Source organism: Sciurus carolinensis, chromosome 12 (assembly GCF_902686445.1).
Source record: "Sciurus carolinensis chromosome 12, mSciCar1.2, whole genome shotgun sequence".
NCBI lineage: Eukaryota > Metazoa > Chordata > Mammalia > Rodentia > Sciuridae > Sciurus > Sciurus carolinensis.
This window is the reverse complement of record NC_062224.1, coordinates 82,595,070-82,614,170: the sequence shown is the minus strand read 5'-3', so window position 1 is coordinate 82,614,170 and position 19,101 is coordinate 82,595,070. Positions and strand designations below refer to the sequence as shown.

The 19,101-nt window shown below is 50.3% G+C and overlaps 1 protein-coding gene across 2 annotated transcripts; it reads right to left on the bottom strand.

Moving 5' to 3' along the window:
- Positions 1-11,422: 11,422 nt before the first annotated feature.
- Positions 11,423-18,695, bottom strand: Klhdc8a (kelch domain containing 8A). 2 transcript variants are annotated; one of them, XM_047521317.1, is made up of 6 exons: positions 18,585-18,695; positions 17,354-17,927; positions 13,787-13,951; positions 13,365-13,580; positions 12,731-12,832; positions 11,423-11,868 (listed from the first exon to the last, which is right to left on the bottom strand). In XM_047521317.1, the coding sequence occupies exons 2-6, from the start codon at positions 17,727-17,729 to the stop codon at positions 11,675-11,677; spliced, it is 1,053 nt and encodes a 350-aa protein (XP_047377273.1). In that variant the 5' UTR covers positions 17,730-17,927; positions 18,585-18,695; the 3' UTR covers positions 11,423-11,674. The 2 variants fall into 2 exon arrangements, with proteins under 2 accessions (XP_047377273.1, XP_047377271.1); XM_047521315.1 differs by lacking the exon at positions 18,585-18,695 and adding an exon at positions 18,234-18,484.
- Positions 18,696-19,101: the final 406 nt, after the last annotated feature.

Below are 19,101 nucleotides of genomic sequence, written 5' to 3'. Positions count from 1 at the left end.
GGGCCCATGAGGTGCTGACCTGGGATATAATGGTGACAGGCAGGTACAGCTTCTTCCTTTGGAGGTAAGCACATCCTTTACAGAGGAAGATGTGTCCATGATGGGGGAAGAGCAGAATGACCTTGAGATGTATAACAGGAGGGAGTCCCTGGCCCAGACCAGGAAGAGGCTAAACAGGAGTTACTTCCTGAAAACAGGTCTTTTAAAGTAGAGATCTGAAGGACATGTGGCAGTTAGCCAACTGCACCAACATTTCCTCATTAAAAATTTTTTTCTTCCTCATAAGGAAAATAAAGAATTATGCAGATAATTCAAGATTGCCTTTCACACTTAATGTAGACTCCTATGAATGTTTCCAGGTATCCCAACATCTCATGCATGGCTGGGCATATAAAAGGCACTAAATAGATGCTTATGGACCAAAGGAATGGATGAGCAATGGACTCCAAAGATTAAAGTGAAAGTACCTACATATGGCTGATCTCCTTCTGTTACCAACTAAACTGGTGATAACAGAGGGGACACATCACTTGTTACCTCTCCAACCCTCCCCACCCCTCCCCACCCCTCCCTCAGTTTCCTTTATTACAATCTGAATCCCTATTTAGGGGGAAAACCACAGATGACCAAAGACCCCAGAGAAAAGAGATGGCCCTTGCTCAAGCCAGGTGCACTTGGTGGCCCACAGGAGGTGATAGACTGGGCTTTAATGATAAGTCTTGGCTGCAGACTGTTCACAGCAGGTAGCAAGAGGAACAAACAAATAGATGCAGATCCGATCCGGAACAGCATACAACTCGGAAATGATCCAAGCTGCTGGAATTCGGCTCTCACATTCCTTATGGGGAGACCTGCTTGGTGGCAGAGTGAGAGTGCCAGACAGGATGGCTATTGGCAATTCTTTCCGGAAATTCCTGCATCATGTGCTGGGATGTCTGGGCCGAGCTGAGCCCCTCTGAATCCTGTCTGTCTAATTGGGTCTACCACGTGCACACTGGGAAGATAATCAGGAACAAGCCTCTGTGTTGTCCTTACACTCTTTGCAATTTGTATGTGTGTGCTGTGTGTGTATATGTGTGTTGGGGGAGGGGGCCCAGGGTAGTAAAAGGGGACCTGAAAGCAGCTCGGAGTGAAAATTGCTATGGTGTGCCCTGCTGGGTGCAGAGTGTAGGCAGGAACACAAGGACGTGCCAGGGTGAGGCGAGGTGGGGGCGGGTGAGGCAAGTCTCAAACACACCTAAGATGAATCTTGAGGCATGATTAAGAATGTGCTTCCTGCTTCCAGTAAGTTTACAGTTTTTTAATAAGAGAAATAATAAGATAAATATACAATTTAACCATATAATCCCATGGAGAAAGTGGGAGGACCCTTAAAAGAGGTACAAATGACCAGGAGTTCAGAGGAGGCCCAATGGACCCTGAAGGGTAGGTGGGATTTGAATTAGCCTTCCAGGATGAAGTGGGAAGGTGGGGGTTGGGGGAGAAGGGGAGGGCTGACAAAGAGCATGCTCTGTATGCGATGGCTGTAGGGGGTCTCCAGGACCCTGGAATCCTCTCCTTTGGAATTATCTTAGTAAGATGTCCTCTCTTCTCTCCCCTTTTCTCTGGGAAAAGAATGGACTGGAGAGCTTGAGATCTTTCAGCCTGAGATCTCACCATCATCAAATTACCTTTCCCCAGCCCTCAGTCAACCATCACCACCTCTGTGGTAGACAACGTGGTCTGCAAGATGTTGATCATCCTCAAGGGCTCTTGGAACTTCCTGGATAGGAACCTACCTGTTAAAACTGGCCTTCCAAGACAAGGAGGTATAAATTCAAAGAGGTCTGTAATTCCAGGTAGCTTTTGGTAAATTGAGATGTCTGGTTCAAAGCTGCCCTCTTCTGACCAAACTAAGTCTAGCAAGTTTCATGGGATGCCCAAAGCTGTCACTAGACAGGTAGTTTGCTTAGGCAATTTGATGAGCTTGTTCATTCATTCAAATATGTACTAAGCAAATGCAATAATAGTATAATTATATATAATTATATCGTATATATGATTCTAAGCATCTTAGATATATTGTCACATCTACCAAGCTGGAAAGTAACAGAGCAAGGAGGTAAACCATGTCAGTGCAATATCACATCTCGTGTTCCTAACTATGTATTGTCTTATGGTGCCAACTTGGTTCTGGAAATACAAGATGGAACCAGTGAGTTGTGAACAATCTAACTTCTAGTGAGTTTTACTAGGAGTTTGGAGAATTTTGTGCAGTCAATACCAAAAATGGTCCTCGAAGTCTCAGTGACAATGGGGAATTGAATGCCATTCCCAGGTCAGGGCTGGGAGAGAATGGAATGGAAGAAGCCCATCAGAGAGCTATCCCTCTTTCTGTCCTGAAGAGGTGGGGATGGCACACACCCAGAGGGACAGGGACCAGGAGCACTAGGATCAAGCTCTGTTTCCGCCCCCATCCCATGAAGCGGCCACGGTCAAGGATTTTCTTTTGGCTGCGGTTGCTTATTGATAAAAAGGACTTTGGGTAAATGAATTATTTTTTTTTTTTTTTTGTGGTACTAGGGATCAAACTCAGGGCCTTGTGCTTATGAGGCAAGCATTCTACCAGCTGAGTTATCTCCCCAGCCCCATGGGTAAATGAACTCTGGGTTCCATTTTAATCTGCCATATCTAAACAGGGACAAGTCAGAAACCTCAGTCACTCTTCTTTTGCCCACATGGTACTTAGATATTTGGGAACTCCACTCCTCTTCCACCCAGGGGTTGACATAATTTTTTGACTCAGGAGTCTAGTAACCTGGGTTGCAAACTCTGCTCTGTCGCTGATCGGCTATGACTCCATCTCATCTCTCTGCAACTCTGAAAAAGAATGATACATTTTCATATAACTGGCATGGTGAGCCAGTCACTTTCCTTAGCTCACCTGTATTCATGAATTCAGTCCTCACCACGATGACTCTGTGAAGCAGGTACTAACACATGATTATCCCCATTGCACAGAGGAGGAAACTGAGTCACAGAGAAATCAACTACCTGCCCCTGCAGAGTCACAAAGCTGGCAAGTGATTCCAGAAATGGAGCTCTTCGCCACCATGCTCGGAGAGTATTCCTGGTTTGTCCAGAGTCTTCAACAGATTCAACTGCTCTGTGTTGTAGTTTACTCACCTGAAATGTCTAATAAGTCCCTTGTGGGGTTTACTGTGGGATAGAATGAGATGTCAAGTTGTCAGACAGATGGTTTCCTAGCAGTCTGCACGGGGCTTTGCTGGGCTCAGTTCTTCCCAAGTTCCCTCCCTGGATTCTACCAGAGACCTGTGTGTGTGTCCAACAGTAAGGGGTTTATCAGATGCCTGAGCTTCAGCTGATCTGACCCAGGAATGAGGACAGTCCTAAACCAGCAAGTAGTCACTGAAACTCTAACTCAGCTGGGTGCAGTGGTGCACGCTTGTAGTTCTAGCAGCTGGGGAGGCTGAGTCCGGAGGATTGCAAGTTCAAAGTCAGCCTCAGCAACTTAAAGAGACCCTAAACAACTTAGTAAGACCCTGTCTCAAAATAAAATATAAAAAGGCCCAGGGATGTGGCTCAGTGGTTAAGTGGGTACAAAAAAGCCCCACAAAACCCTTTTCCTGTGTCCTTCTGATCTCTGAGGTTGTGTGACTTCCATTGTTGAGGCACTGGGAAACGTGGGGTGGGGGTCTATGCTTATGATTGGGCTCAAAGGTTTCACAAGATTCCTCCCTTTACCCCACAGGTCTCCATGTATTTTCCACCAATTATCCTTGTGGTGTCATTGCCACAAACCTATTGAATTAACTCCCGTCTGTTTAGTTGCCAACACTCCCATTTCCATAATTTTGTTGATCCTTCATTGACCCTGTGAAGTTGGGGCTTGGATTAGGTCATAGTTCAAGGTTGTTGATGGAGAAAACGCAGGAGTACAATGACCCTAAGAACCAAAACCAGGCCTGGGGTTCGACACCTAGCTGTGCCACTTGCTGAACTGAGACAGGTGACTCAGTGTCCCTAGCCTCAGTTCCTCATTGATCAAAGGCATTTGTAGAGGGATTTATGGCAGAGGCTAGTATGGCTTAGAGCCTGGTTGCTTCTGGCTCTATGTAAATGTAAATGCTGCTCCTCATGAAGAGTGGGTGTCTTTTTCCTGCTGGCCTTGCCTCCCTTCAGGAAGGCCCAGGCAGGGCAGGACAGGGCAGGGGAGGTGTGCCCAGAAGGGAGGAGGGAAGAAGGCCTGACCAGTGCTGCCTCCTTGCCCCGTGCCTGGCTCTCGCTGGCAACTGGAGCCCTTGGCCTTCCAGGCTGATCCTGGAACGTAACCCAAGCAAAGAACATTTTTTTAGCCAGGTCACCAACTCCTGGTCCTTGGTAAGGGAAGGAGGGAGCCGGCATTTCTCTTGGCCCTGAATGACACCTGCATGATCTGCTGCTGAGGGCTGGGATTACAAGCCTGGCTTACTCAATTGGTTGTTATCCACGGCTCATAAAAAGCCCAATTCTGACCTGTCACTCTCCTTGGAGTCCATGGGAAAGGGAAGAGGAAATCCCATCCCCTAAATGGGGGCATTTGAAATACTGCTTATTTCCTGGATCCTGTTCCTTACATTAGCCACAAGCTGAAGAGGGACTTAGAGGCAAAGGGGGCATTGTAAAGATTCCTGTCACAGCTGGCACTGTCTCCAGGGTCTTTGATTTCTGACTTCCATTCAACTTAGGAGACTGCTGTGCACTCAGTGCTGCCCACCAGGCTCTGTGTTGCTCTGGGTCTCGAGGCTTGGTACTCCCGAGGAACAACTCAAAGGCTGTGTGTCTGGGGGGAGGTGGGCTGGGGAGACAGTGGCTCCTATTTGCCAGGTATACAATGGAGGGGGTATTTGTGGGCTTAGGGGACAGGCCACACAGGGAGCGTGTTGAGGAGGGGCCGGGTGCACTCAGGAAACACAACAGAGTGTGAAGGGGAGGCTGGGAAGGTGAAGAGCTTAGAGGCCAAGTCGAGGCTGTGAATCACCGGCAGGGTCAAGGGAAGCTGAGGAAGGGTGTCTCAGTTTTATAAGGATGTATCAGATCTATAGATGAGAAAGGGTTCTGAAAGGGCAGAGGGAATCCAGGGGGGCCACAATAAGGAGGCTGCTAAAGGTCACCTTGTGTGAGGCCAGGAGGATCAAGATGAAACTCGTGACTGTGTGAGTGAGAGAAGCAGAAGGTGAGGAGGCCACTTTCCATCCAGGAAGCAGAAGTCTGAGTGGAGAAGATCAAGAAGGAAGGGCAGCGCCCATTCAGTCCCATTCTACAAACGGGAACACTGGCTCCGGAGCAGAGGATCCTGGGAAGGGGATTTGTGCATCACTATTCATTTATAAATTTTGCTTTTGAGATTTGGATTGCTGCGATTAGGACCAGGGTCCATTTTCTGATGAGCGGCAGGCAGCATAACCCAAAGTCCTTGTCTCGGCCAGGTGGGAGGGCAGGACGAGCCACCAGCTGCCAAGTCAGAGTTCCTCTCCGCCAGCTCTCCATGGTGCAGGCAGGCTGGGGGGAGGACAGATTTCTCCCTGAACTGCCCAGGAAACCTGTCAACGCTGAAGTGTTGCCTCAGGCCCCAAGTATTCAGGCACTTCTTTGGCCTCCAGCCCTTCACCCCACAGAACCTCTGAGACTGTGAATGTGGGAGTACGAGAACAAAAACGTGTGCACGAACAGGTGCGTATGATGGGGTGTGAGTGTGTAAAAATGAGGCACGTGTGCAGAATGTGAAGTGTGAGCGTGAGCCATGAGTGTGAGGTGTGCAACTGTGCAGGTGAATGGAGGTGTGAGTGTGCAAAAATGAGGCACGTGTGCAGAATGTGAAGTGTGAGCGTGAGCCATGAGTGTGAGGTGTGCAACTGTGCAGGTGAATGGAGGTGTGAGTGTGCGTGTGGAGTGTGAAAAGGTGAGGGAGAAGTGGGTGTGTGAGTGTGACAGAGAAGGAAGAGTACGGAGTGTGAGTGTGTGGGTGCCAGGGCAGCTGGCGGAGATGTTGCTGCACCTCAGGCTGCAGATGGTGGGTTCCTGGCGCTCTGCCTCATGGAGCCAGGAGCAAGGGCTCTGGGGCTTCTTTGAACCAGGCACATGGCTGCCTGCAGAGCCCAGATGAATAAGAGTGCTTGTGAACATGGTTCCCAGTTTAAATCATTAAATAAAAGAGGGTCATACCCCATGTGAAGTTAACATGGACACTAAAGACATTTTGTCCCCACAGCCAGCTGGTTCTTCCCCTCTTCCCAGGGATGTTCTCTCCCTGTCACTGGTTGCACTGTGGATGGGGAGAGATGGGGATTGAGAGGCACCGCCAGAACAGCCTAATGACACCTAGGTAGGTCTGCCCCAGACCCTTCCTGTGAGGCTTCAGTTGTCATTCAAGACCAGCCCAGAGTCCAGCGAATCTTCTGACCTCTCTTCCTCCTTTATTGGGTTTCAACACCCTGTCTCCCTTCCCCCGAGGCCCGGTTGTAACCCTGAACCCTTCCTGAGAACTCAGTCATAACAGACTCTTTCTCTTCCCACTGGTGGTGTGGGTTGATTGTATCCCTCCAAAATGACATGTAAGGTCCTGATCTCTCGTCCCTATGACTGTGACTTTACTTGGAATCAGAGTTCCTGCAGACAAAACCATCCTAAAATGAGATCTTACTGGATTAGGGTGGGCCTCAATCCAAAGACTTGTCCTGGTCGGGCTTGGTGGTTCATGCCTGTAATTCCAGTGACTTGGGAGCCTGAGGCAGGAGGATCTCAAGTTCAAAGCCAACCATAGTGAGACCCTGTCCCAAAGTAAAAAATAAAAAGGGCTGGGGATGTGGCTCAGTGGTTAAGCGCCCCTGGGTTCAATCCCTGGTACCCAAAACAAAACAAAACACAAATGGTGTCCTTATAAGATGAAGAAAACCTGGACACAGACATACAGGGGAGAGGGCCAGGAACACCAAGAATTGCAAGCCACTGCCAGGAGCTAGGGAGAGGCAAGGAGAGCTCTGCCCGTCTCTAGCTCCACCCAATCCTCTCCTAAGGGGGGACATGGTCCTTCTGACACCTTGACTTCAGACCTCTAGATTCCAGAAATGTGACACAATAAGTTTCACTTTTTTTTTTCTTTCTTTTTTTTTTTTTTTTTTGCGGTGCTAGGGATTGAACCCAGGGCTTTGTGCTCACGAGGCAAACACTCTACCAACTGAGCTATCTCCCCAGCCCTAAGTTTCACTTTTTTAAGCCCCCTTGTGTGTGGTGTTTTTGTTAGGGTGCCAGGGTCCTTCTATGTGCTTGCCCCTTTGATTCTTGCCTGAGACTTGCCTCGTGCCACCAGTCACTTCTGCCCATGTAAACGTCTGGGCTCACTGAGGCCACAGCTCAAGTTCTCTGAGCCCTCGGCTCAGACTTTGGCCTGCCCTGCATTACTGTGGGTGTGGATGCACCCACTAACCTCCCTTGCTGTTCCCCAAACAGCAGAGCTCAGAGAAAGCAGTGTGCTGGTGGGGAGGTGGTGGTTGGGGCGTTGCTCCCTGAGCTGCATTGGATTTTCATTCCTAGGACTTATTAGCTGGGCCATCAAGCTTAAGTGTTCAGGGTTCCTGGTTCCATTTCTTCCGTAAAGTGGGAGTTGGGAAAGACCAGCCATACCCCACTTCCTGTGCAGGAGCTCTGGGGGCCATAGAATCCAATGCAAATGCAAAAGATTGTTAGAAAGAAATCTTGGAGGAAATGAAGGGCAGGAGGGCATGGGCTAGTCTACTCCCCCACAGTGATCGCTCAGTGGAAGGACCTTGCTCAGGAGGAGACCTGGAGAGTTGGCCTGCATGCTGTACCAGGACTACAACCACATGGGGTTCCTTAGTGATCTCACCCACTTCATTTTGCTCAGGAGAGGAATTTGGAACACCCCATGCAACCAAGGTACAAATCTGATTGCACTGCCCTCTCACTTAAAACTTTAATTTGCCCTTGACTTGCCCTGTGTGTAAAGTCCAGTCTCCTCAGCAAGGCCTGAAGCAAGGCCTTTCTTGATTTTCTTACCTTTGTTTGCAGCTGCATCTCCCCAAGGCCGCACTACATTATGCTGTGCCCCAAATAAGGCAAGAGTTTTCCCTTGTTGATCTTGATTTTCTTTTTTCCATTTTTTTTTTTTTTTTTAAATGGGGTCTTGCCCAGGTAAGCATTAAATTCCTGGGCTCAGTGGGCTGGGGTCATAGCTCAGTGGTGCAGCACTTGCCTAGCATGTAGGAATTAGACCTAGTTTGATTCTCAGCACTCATATAAATAAAATGAAGGTCCACTGATAACTAAAAAAAAAGATTAAACAAAAAAAATTCCTGGACTCAAGTGATCCTCCTGCCTCAGTCTCTGAAGTAGCTGGGACTATTAGTGCATGTCGCCACACCCGGCCTTGGTGGCTTTGAGAACACCTCTACCTCTCCTTCAACAATAAAATAACAATGCAATGCTCACCTAACAGAGCAAATCATCTTATACATAGGAGTTAGCTCTTAGTCTCATAATAAGTCAGGCCTTATTTCGCCCATTTTACAAATAAGGAAACAGACTCAGAGAAGTTAAACAAGGGACCCAAGGCCAATTTGTGTATGATAATCACCCTGTGAACCTTGCTACAAAGCCTGTGATCCTCCTCTTCCACCTGGCTGGTCTCTCTCTTCTTTCAAAGGTTATTGTCCAATAACCTGCCCTGGTTCTCTGCAGCTGCGCTGGGCAGGGTGCCTCTTGTTACAAAGGCAGACACCGGCAAATAGTCTCTGCAGGCTTGTTTCCCTGTCTCCCTCCCAAGACTGCTGGAGGGCAAGTATCCCAACCCTAGTGCCATGCCAAGCTGGAAACAGGTGTTAATGTTAAACGATGGTTTGGAATAGCCAATGGAACAAAAAAGTTAGAAGGGAACTTTCTCAGGGCTATAAATGTAGGAACATTCTATTCTCTTTTCACATCACTGAACCCTTCCCAAACTTTCCTTGCTAATCTTCACCCTCATTCCTTGTCGAATAGTCTCCAACCTTCCAGGTTGCCCGGAGCTCCTTACCAGCGCCTGAGGATCCAGGCAGGTGCCTTACCACGTTGTGAGACAGTGTCACCATTGCTCTTGTTTTATAGACTGGCAGACAAAGACAAGAAGGCGGAGTGACCTCCCCACAATGTGGAGGTGCTGGGATAGACTGCAGGGGTCAGGCAAATGAGACCTGGAGCAAAGACATCTGCCCCAGATCCATGCTGTCTCTGGTGCCATCAGGTACAGACCCACATGGTCTAACACATGGTCGCTCTTCAGTGAGGCACCCCTACAGTCTCCCCACATTGGACTTCTGAGAGGTGAGTCCTTAGCAGGTAGCTCTACCTTGAGCTGCCCTTCAAGTTGCAGTGGCTAATTCAATCTTTTGGAGCTGGCTGTAACCCTAAGGTTCTAACTATTCTAAGACACTTCTGCCCCATTCATGGACATGGGGCCATCTTGAGCACTTGGAAAGAGCCTCTCATATAAGGCTTGGCCTCCTCATGGAAAGGGTGGAGGTACCTGCTCATGAACACCTTTCCTGGGCAGGGGATTGGGGAAAGCGGGAGGTGCAGGGCACAAATGGAAGGGGAATGGAGAGGCTGTATCAGGGCTGGCCTTTGGGGCAGCTTCCCCAAGGTACTGTTCCTTCCTTTGTAGTGTCTGCAGCTCCTCCAGGACCTTTTGCTAATGGTTAATTCAGGGGAAATATGGGAGACAGAAGCTCCCAGAGAAGGCCTTTCTGCAGTCTGCTCACTAGGGGGCACCTGCAGACACAGGATGCCACCTAGCCTGGGTGGGAAGGAAATGCTGGGCCAGCAGGTGGCAGTGCCCTTAAATCACATACCCAAGTCAGGGAGATAGAAAGTGTCCCTATCCCTCAAAGACCCAGGTTCACTAGTCCTAACCAGCTGAAGTTGTCACCCAGACTCCAAGAGGTTGCCTCTGACCCCTCAGATCCAGATAGGTGAAGCTCCTCTGTTCTTGCCTCCAAGAGATAATTATACCATCAGGGAGGAGTGTTAGTGATTTGTATTCATCTTATGCATCCCCGGTACTAGCACGGCTCCTCTCCCCTGCTTCCCATCCCACCCCGGAAGGAACCCAGGACATTGCACATGCTAGGCAAGCTCGTTACCACTGAGCTACATCTCAGACCAGCACAGCTTTTGAAGAATAACTGGGAATCACAAAGAAGTGCTATGCAAGCTAAAAGGATGCACACTCTTCAAGTTTGTTTCCTTTTCCCTTTCTTTCTTTCTTTCTTTCTTTCTTTCTTTCTTTCTTTCTTTCTTTCTTTCTTTTTCTTTCTTTTCTTTTCTTTTCTTTCTTCAATTAGTGAGCACTTCCTGCTCTACTTTGAATAAGACAAAAAATGAGCTTCAGCTAAATAAAGTGAAGCTAGACCCAAGAAGGAGAAACCTGATGAACAGAACCTTTGTTCGACACACGCATGGCGTGTCAGTACAAGAAGAGAACAACCTGCTGTTTTCCTGGGAGTGGGGCAGCTGGTGTCGGTTGTGGGAAGGTGGAACTCTTCAGAGGGAACAGTCAAGAATAGGTGGCCACTTGGGACACTATTCAACCGGAGGACACCAGCGGGATGGTCTCCGGAGATCTTCTCCACCCATCAGATTCCCTTTCACCCAACCCTGTAGCAGGGTACCAGAGAAGATAGGAATATAGATTTTAATTATTGTGCTGCTGCGATTAATCAGAGTGCAGTTCATCCATCTCTTGTGGATTTTGATGCCACAGTGTAAATGAGAAAGTTTCACACAGAAACACTCTGGGGGCATCAGGGAGAAAAGAGCCAGACCTCTGGTGGGGAGGGGGTGGCAGAAGGAACAATGCAGAGGGGAGCTGAGGGCTCAGCGTTTTCTCCTTCCCCATCACCACTCACCCAGCAAGGATCCTAAGAGGAAGGTCCTTCCTGCGGAGGCTGTTGGCCTGGGCTGGGAATGTGAGGCCCCACCCGCCATCCTTTCCCCACCTTCAGGTCCAATTCTTGCTGATCAGATGAAATCCAGGGAAGGTCCCCATTTGACCAACAAATGAGGAAAGGATGTAAACCAAAGGCCAGGCGTGGTGGCCCATGCCTGTAATCCCAGTGGCCTGGGAGGTAAAGGCAAGAGGACTGCAAGTTCAAAGCCAGCCTCAGCAACTTAATGACATCCTAAGCAACTTAGGGAGACCCTGTCTTAAATTAAACATAAAAAGGACTGGGGATCTGACTTAGTGGGTAAGTGCCCCTCGGTTCAATCCCAGGTACCAAAAAAAGAAAAGAGAAAAAAAAAAAAAAACAAAAAAAACAAAACAGGTTTGAGACTCCCTATCCTAGTCCATTTTTTTTTTTTTTTTTTTTTTTTTTTTTTTTGGTACTGGGGATTTGAACCCAGGGCCTTTGTGCTTGCAAGGCAAGCACTCTACCAACCAAGCTATATCCCCAGCCCTTCTAGTCCATCTTTTATCTCAAGAGACCCTCAAAACTAGTCCAGAGCTGGGGAAAGGACAATAGCAGCTCCTCTTTTGGAAGCGGGCATTCTGGAAAGTAGCCCAAATTGTTTTGACAAGACCATTCCTCATGTTGAGAATGTAGTGATACAGTCTGGGGCAAAGGTGTTGGGCCCAGGACAGCTAGGAGTCAGAGACACACAGGGCTTCCACTGCGTCACTCAGACCCTGGTTGACACCCCCCACGGCCAGGAGGCAATTCTTGATGACGATGCTGGAGCAGGCACAGCGGGGCGTGGGCATGGGAGGGAGCACCTCCCATTTGTTCTTCCCTGGGTGGAACGCTTCTGCCGTCTCCAGGACAGTGGGTTGGTTTCCTGAAAGCACCAAGGGAATCAGACCTTATGAAAGAGTCCAGGCGCCAGGAGTCCTTGCCCCATGGTTACCTGCCTCTTCTTCCCTCCCTTGGGAACCCACGAGCAAACGCAAAGCAACTTCAACTTTGCCCTTCCTACCCTCTTTCTATCCTTTCACCTCTTTAAGGGTAAGTTTTCTTTCCTACTCCTACTTTTTATCAGAAGTTTCTAGAGCACGACTGACTCCTTCCTGCTTTTCACTAAAAAAGCTACCTCCATGGCTTAGCTTATACCATCTTTCATGAATGAGTGAAGTGCCAGTGTGTCCACACCAAGTATCTTAGGGTGCCTGGAACCCCGCTCCCTGTATCTCTCTGCCCTGATGACACTGGACCTTCCCCTCTTAGAGTCCCTCCTTCAAAATATCAGTAATCTCTGGGAGGGGTAACACACCAAATCCAGAATTCATTAGAAGAATTTATTTGCTCTGATTCTTTCCTGATAGAGCTCTATCTCTTCTTTTGAGATAAGTTGGCTATTCAAGGAAAAGAGATGAGTCAGAGGAGGATGAACACTGATTTCCTCTGTACTTTGTCTCTTGTCATTCCCAGATAGGACCCTAAGAATTTGTGCTTCAACAAGCCTGGTTACATGGTTATCAGAATGTCCCTTATTCTCTTGGGGCCTATTTCCCTGGTGGAAGTCAGAAAGACCACATTGATCAGTGATGTCTGGTCTAGGAGACAGGGAGTTTGGAATTATTTAGAATAAAGTGGTGGGCAGGTGGGGTGCGAGGGCCATACCCTTTGCATTTATGCAAAGGGCCAAGGATCCAGGAGCACCAGAACCACCATGCATTCCAGTCTGGAAGCTCCATCCTTACCAAGTCCCCCGGCCACTATGACCCGTCCGCTCAGAGAACCAGCCACAAAGTCTGCCCGTCGTTTCTTAAGAAAGAATGACCGTTCCATTTTCAGCCATCCCCCTACAGGCGAAATAGAGAGAGGGAATTAGATGCTGACCAAATATAGTGAAATCCCAATGACTCTCCCCCTGGGCAGTGAGTCCCTTCCATTACCCTTATTCTCAGGTGCTCACAGCACCCCCTGGTGTTTGAAATGACATCCTCTGAGGTCTCTGCCCTCTCCCAATCTCGCTGCAATCTAAGGGGCCACGATCCTCACCATTTCCTCACCTCCCTGTTTCTCTATCAGTTAAAAGTAGGTGACATCCTTCCCTGACCTGTTCCTGCATGGATAATGTTAAGAAAAGAAATAATAGGTAGAACAGGCTTTGATGAAAACGACCAACCAGGCAAAAGGAAGTCCTGAACAGATCAAAGAATTTGACCCCAAGAGTAGCCATGAGCAGAGTAGGGTGCTCAGATTTCCCAGAGGTTTGCCCAGCTGGGTAAGTGACCCTGGGAAGAGGGATGGGATGGGAGATGGTGGGGGTCAGGGAGGAAAGCAGCCAGAGTCTCCTTGCAAGAGCAAGGGGGAGGCTGGCGCCCTGCTCACCCTGTTCCATGTCAAACACGTCCATTGTCCGCAGGAACTTGGGCTGCCGATAGAGCCGACCCTGCCGCAGGCCTCCCAGGCTGTACAAGTGACTGTCCAGGGTCACAAAGCTGGAGAAGGCCCGCTTACAGGGAATGTTGGGGAACTTGGTCCAGGAGCGAGTCTCAATGTCAAAGACCTCGAAGGCATTGACCGCGTACTTGGACTGTCGTCCCCCTGGAGGTCAGAATAGGGTAGTGGGTGGAGGTGGGTAGAAGCTTATTGAGGACAGGGGCTGGGGTCCTCTTCTCACTGTCACCCACTCATCCGAGAGGTTAGCTAAGGGTTGGGGCAACATGATTACCCTCCAGTGCCAAGGAGCTGCACAGCCCACAGGCACTGCTTCCCAGGAGAACTGACCAAGGGAGGTAACCCATACTTACCCAGCACATAGATCTTGGAGCCTCGGAGGAAGGAGGTGGCAGCATATCTCGGGGTGGGCATGGGTGCTAGTGACACCCACATGTCCTTGAGCATGTCATAGTGCTGGAGGTGGTTGTGTGGACGGAGGTCCAGGCCCATCCCACCTGCTGCGTACACTCGGTAATCTAAGAAGAAAGGCCACGCACACTTCTGGCTCAGCTCACAGGCATCAGGAGACAGAGCCAGAATGTTTCCAACACTGATCTGCCAGAGTGAACCATATATGTCATTGTGGTTGATGGCACCATTCAAAGTCCCTGTCATAGCTGAGCCTGGGTCTTCCTGAAGCCAAGGTGGGGCGGGGGCAGCATGCCATAGGCTTGCTTGGTGCCCAGCCCTTGGCTAAGACCCAAAAACTAAGTCTTCCACAGAGGTAGAGGTGGTGAGGTCTACAACACTTGCAGGTCTTGGCCCCTCTGCTACTTTCCTTCCTGGGCAATCAGAGGGAAAGTCAAAGGGAAGAGGAATTGTTCTTTTTTGAGGGGAGGGGGGCGGGGTACCAAGAATTGAACTCAGGGCACTTGACCAATGAGCCACATCCACAGCCCTATTTTGTATTTTATTTAGAGACAGGTTCTCACTGAGTTGCTTAGGGCCTTGCTAAGTTGCTGAGGCTGGCTTTGAACTCACAATCTTCCTGCCTCAGCCTCCCGAGCCCCTGGGATTACAGGCATGTGCCACTGTGCTTGACAGAATTATTCTTATGCCTTCCAGTCACAGTTTGTGCCCTAGGCATCCCTACCTGGAATTCTCTGACAGAGCAGGGCCTTTAGAACAAGGATAGGCCCACTGTCACTGACCTTTGGGACCCTGAACTGTCTCTGGTTCTTGCTTTGTCTGCCACCCCTATGGGAAAGTGCCATCCTCTTTCCCAAATTAGGATGCCACAGGATCCAGGAGGCACCCTGCATTATATGGGACAGGACCCAGAACTGAATGAAGGTGAGCCTGAGTAAAGAGACTGGGCCTCTTTAAAAAAAACCCTGCCTGGCAAGGATCTGGGCACTCTGAGAAGGGAGTCCCCTCCCTCTCTCCCCTGCTTTTGGCTGTAGGTGACCTTTCAGGGACCTCAGGTGGATAAGGCATTTGTGTTTTCTTGGGTTTCACCCAGCACCTCCCGAGTCTGTCAGGGAAACCGTCCACATGCCAAGGCCTTCTCTTTCACAGGGATCCACTTCTGTTGGGGGTTCTGTCTCCCAGAGACCAGTCTTCACAGCTTCTGGGTCTAAGATGTGCTCCTTCACACCCATATTGAGAATTGAACCCAGGGACACTCAACTACGGAGCTACATGTCTATTCCTTTATTTTATTTTGAGACAGGTTCTCACCAAGTTGCTCAAGTGGCCTGGAACCTGTTATCCTCCTGCTTCAGTCTTCCAAGCAGCTGTGATTATAGCCTTGGGTCACTATCTAGGCTAAGAAGACTTTGTTATTTAAGGATACTGTAGGATTGAGTACTCTTCCCTTCTACTTTCCGGTCTTACTGGAAAAAGATCCCCCCACAAAAAAAAAAAAATATGTGGGGTGTGTGTGTGTGTGTGTGTGTGTGTGTGTGTACGTATATATCCCAGTCCTAGCCTAAGGCTAGGAAATGGGGCCTGATAAGAATTGCTCACCTATCACATGCTCCACCCCCACTTCCTTACCTGAAACTCCTCCTCCTGGAAATCCTCCCCTCCACTGCACACTTCCACCATACTTCTAGGTTCAATTCTGACTCCTTTCAGGTTCACCTGGGTGTCCTGGACTGCAAGGCTGGGCTGAGAGCATCACTCACTGCCTCCCCGGTGATGGCATCTCCATCACCCTGTTTGCCACATATTATTGAAATCACCTTTGGATCTTTATTCTTGCAATTGATTCTTGAGAATCCGTTAGTCTGTATTTCCAGAATCTGGTACAGTGTCTGACACCCATGCATGTAAATGTTTCTTTAAAAAAACTTTTTTTTGGTAGTTGTAGACAGACAGCATGCCTTTATTTTCTGTCATGCTAAAGATTGAACCCAGTGCCTCACAGGTGCCAAGCAAGCGCTCTGCCACTGAGCTCCAGCTCCAGTCCATGTAAATGTTTCTTAACTGCTGAATCCATTCCATGCCACAGACATGATGTCACTTACTAGCTGTGTAAACTTGGGCCAGTTACTTAACCTTTCTGGATCTTACACTGCTCCTCTCTAAAATGAGGATGAAGGACTGGGAATGTAACTCAGTGGTAGAGTGCTTACCTAGCATGCATAAGGTCCTGGGTTTGATCCCTAGCACAGCAAAAATAAATAAGCAACTCAGGATAAAAATAGCACTTACCTCCTTGGACAAGTTGTGAGGATCAAAGTGGATAAAACATCAATGGCAAGGAGTCAACAAATGTTATTTCTTAACCCTTCAGCCTGGGAATGGAGGGTACTCTTTCCCTCTTTCTGTGTTCCCCATGGGCCTCTGTGTCTTCCATCCTTTTTACTGGGGCGTCATAGAAATCCCACTAGCTATCCTATCCTAGGGGACTCTGGGCTAGAGCTACTGCCTGGTAACCTTCAGTGAGTCAGACTTTGGCTTCTTAAGGCAGGGAGCAGATCTTCTGCCTCTTCCCTCCTACCCTGGGGCCAAGGACTGCACCAGGGACTGAGCAGGTTTTAAGGAAACAGTGGTTTCTGACCTATGGTGGGCCTAATAGGCAGCTGGGATGGTTCAAGCAAGGTAGGTGGGGGAATGTCACACCCCTCTGTACACCTGTGCTGCCCAGGAAAGTGTGCATGAACTTGGAGTCTCCTGACTCCTACTGGATCATTTCCTATAAAGCTCTGTGTTTTAGCAAAAGAGCTTTTGGACTCTGCTCCCAGCCCATGCTCTGAGCAGCACTAGGCCCAAAAAGGAACAAAATAAGGGACTTTGAGGAAGTGAAATGAGAATCTTAGAACCACACAGTTAGCATGTGCATGCCTGAAAACTTGGTGAACTTGAGAACTTGGTAGGAACACAACCCTCAGGGACATTCTGGTCTCCACCTAGTGTCTCTGAGACTGGAGACAGAAGAGGAGGGGAGAAAAGAATCCTTGAGTCAGGTCCCAACTGCCCCTGGTGGGGCCTGGTGATGGTGCAAGGATGGAGTGAACATCCTCAGCACCCCAATCAGGTATTTGGAGGTAGTGACAGGTAGGGCAAGTTTCAGGGCAAGGGGTGTGGCCAGTGGGAGGCTAGAATTTAGCTGAATACTGGGGTCTGCAGAGACATTGCACCTAACCCACAGCCTACCCTTTGACTCTCCCCTCCGGCATGGGCCTGCCCCGCTTGTTGGGAGGAACCTGCCAAAGTGGACACTGTCATCAGTTGGAATTCCTAGACACCTTACTTGCTGAGCCTCATTTTTCCCGTTTGTAAATAAGGGCAGCGCATCTCCAATTTTAGGGTCTATTGTAAGGATCTATAATGCAATGGTGGAATCGGGAACGTGATCGTTAGTTTCTACCCATTTTCCCAGACCCTCTACTCTCTTCAATCCACCCACCCTCAGCCCCGGCCCCACTTGCCTTTTGCTGTGACAGAAATGCCCATGGCAGCCTCCCGCAGCATGCTCCTCTTCTTCCACTTGCCCTCATCGATATTGTACATCTCCACGACCTTCAGGGGCAGCTGATTTGTGCCCACACCCCCGATCACCATGATCCGCTTCCCCAGAGCAGTGACCGCCACCCCAGCCCGGGATGTGGGTAGAGGGGGCAGGGCGGTCCACTGGTCGGCCTCGGGGGAGTAGACCTCGAAGCAGTCCATGGGGACACCATTGTCATCACATCCCCCGATGGCATAGACCTGTCCCCCCGTCTCCAGCAGGGAGCAGTAGACCCGGCGGCTAGGAAGTGGCGCCAGGCGCTTCCACTGAAAGTCCTTGACATTAGGCACCTCCATGGCAGCCCCGGGGACCTGCCCGCCCTGTCCCAGCGCAGCGCCAGAGGAAGTTCGAGCCCCGGGGTTTGCGGACTACTCCGTGTCTGATCCCGTGTCCCCTCTTGCCGCCTCCATCTCGCTCGCGTGCTCCAGCCCGACGCCGGCCAGCGCCTCACCGTCCCTCAAGTCTCAGCGGTCCGGTGGCGTCCAAGCCTGGTCCTGCAGGAGGAACCGGGCGAATCAAGGGCAGCTGGGGCCACACGCCCTTGCGGCTGGCGGGCGCACGGGCGGCCTCCACAGCTCCTCGCCAACTTTAAAGGGAGACACGGTGGCACCCCGCCCCACCCTGCTTTGTCCCCTCGCCCCCATCCCCGCGCGGCTGGGAATCCGCCCGAGCGCGCGCGGGGTCCGAGACTCTCCAGGGTTTCCGGCGCTGGACCACCCCCGTAAAGGAAGGAGTGACATCCTTCAGCGTCGACGCCTCCCTGCCCGCAATCTCGGCGCCCACACCCCCGCGCCACTTACACTGCCAGGCCGGAGCAGCGGGGCGGCGAGGAGTAGACAGTGCATCACCCGGAGCCCGGAGCCCCGGCCCGGCGGCGCCGGGAGCAGGGGAGAGGGCGCTCTGTCCTTCCCCAGTCCGCACGCCGCTGTCACACATGCAGATGAGAACAAATGAGCAGCAGGAAGGAGCGGCGGAGCTGCGGGCTGGGAGGAGGCCGGCGAGCCGGCTCCACGCACAGCTTCACCCGCAGCCGCCACACCTGTGCAGGAATCCGCGCGTCCCGCGGCGGAGCGAGCCACGGCCTCTTTACATAAGCCCAGCTAGCGCCGGGCGGCGGGGGAGGGAAGGGCCCTGGCGCCCGAGACGCTCACCTTGTCTACAGGGCCAAGGGAAGCGGGGCCCTAGAGCCAAGTACCCAGATGACAGGACCAGACTCCCTCCAGCGTGGGGGCGGGCATTTGCGAGTGTTTGTTTTGGATGAGGAGGCGGAGAGTCCAATTACCCAGTTTGTCTACAGTACACAGACCCAGTTCGTGACAGGCTGGCTTTGCTTTGGGGGAGGTATTAGCATATGGTTTAACCTCATGGAAACAAATTACGTGGGAGTGACAGGGGGACCTAACACAGGTACATGTGAACACAACCTGCACGCATAGGCATAACTTAGGCATTGCCTTCCCCTTCTCCCCTTGAAATGAACACATGCAAGATCCACAGAGCAACTGATAAATGCACAGATATGGGAGCACACATCCAGAGGTACCAACATACACTGGAGGTTCCACTCTCTCACACATAGGCACATAGGACACACCCCACCCCTAGAAGGCAAAACCTTCATATCTTGGTCCTTGGAACAAACCCACAAGGCTGGACAGATCATCCTTT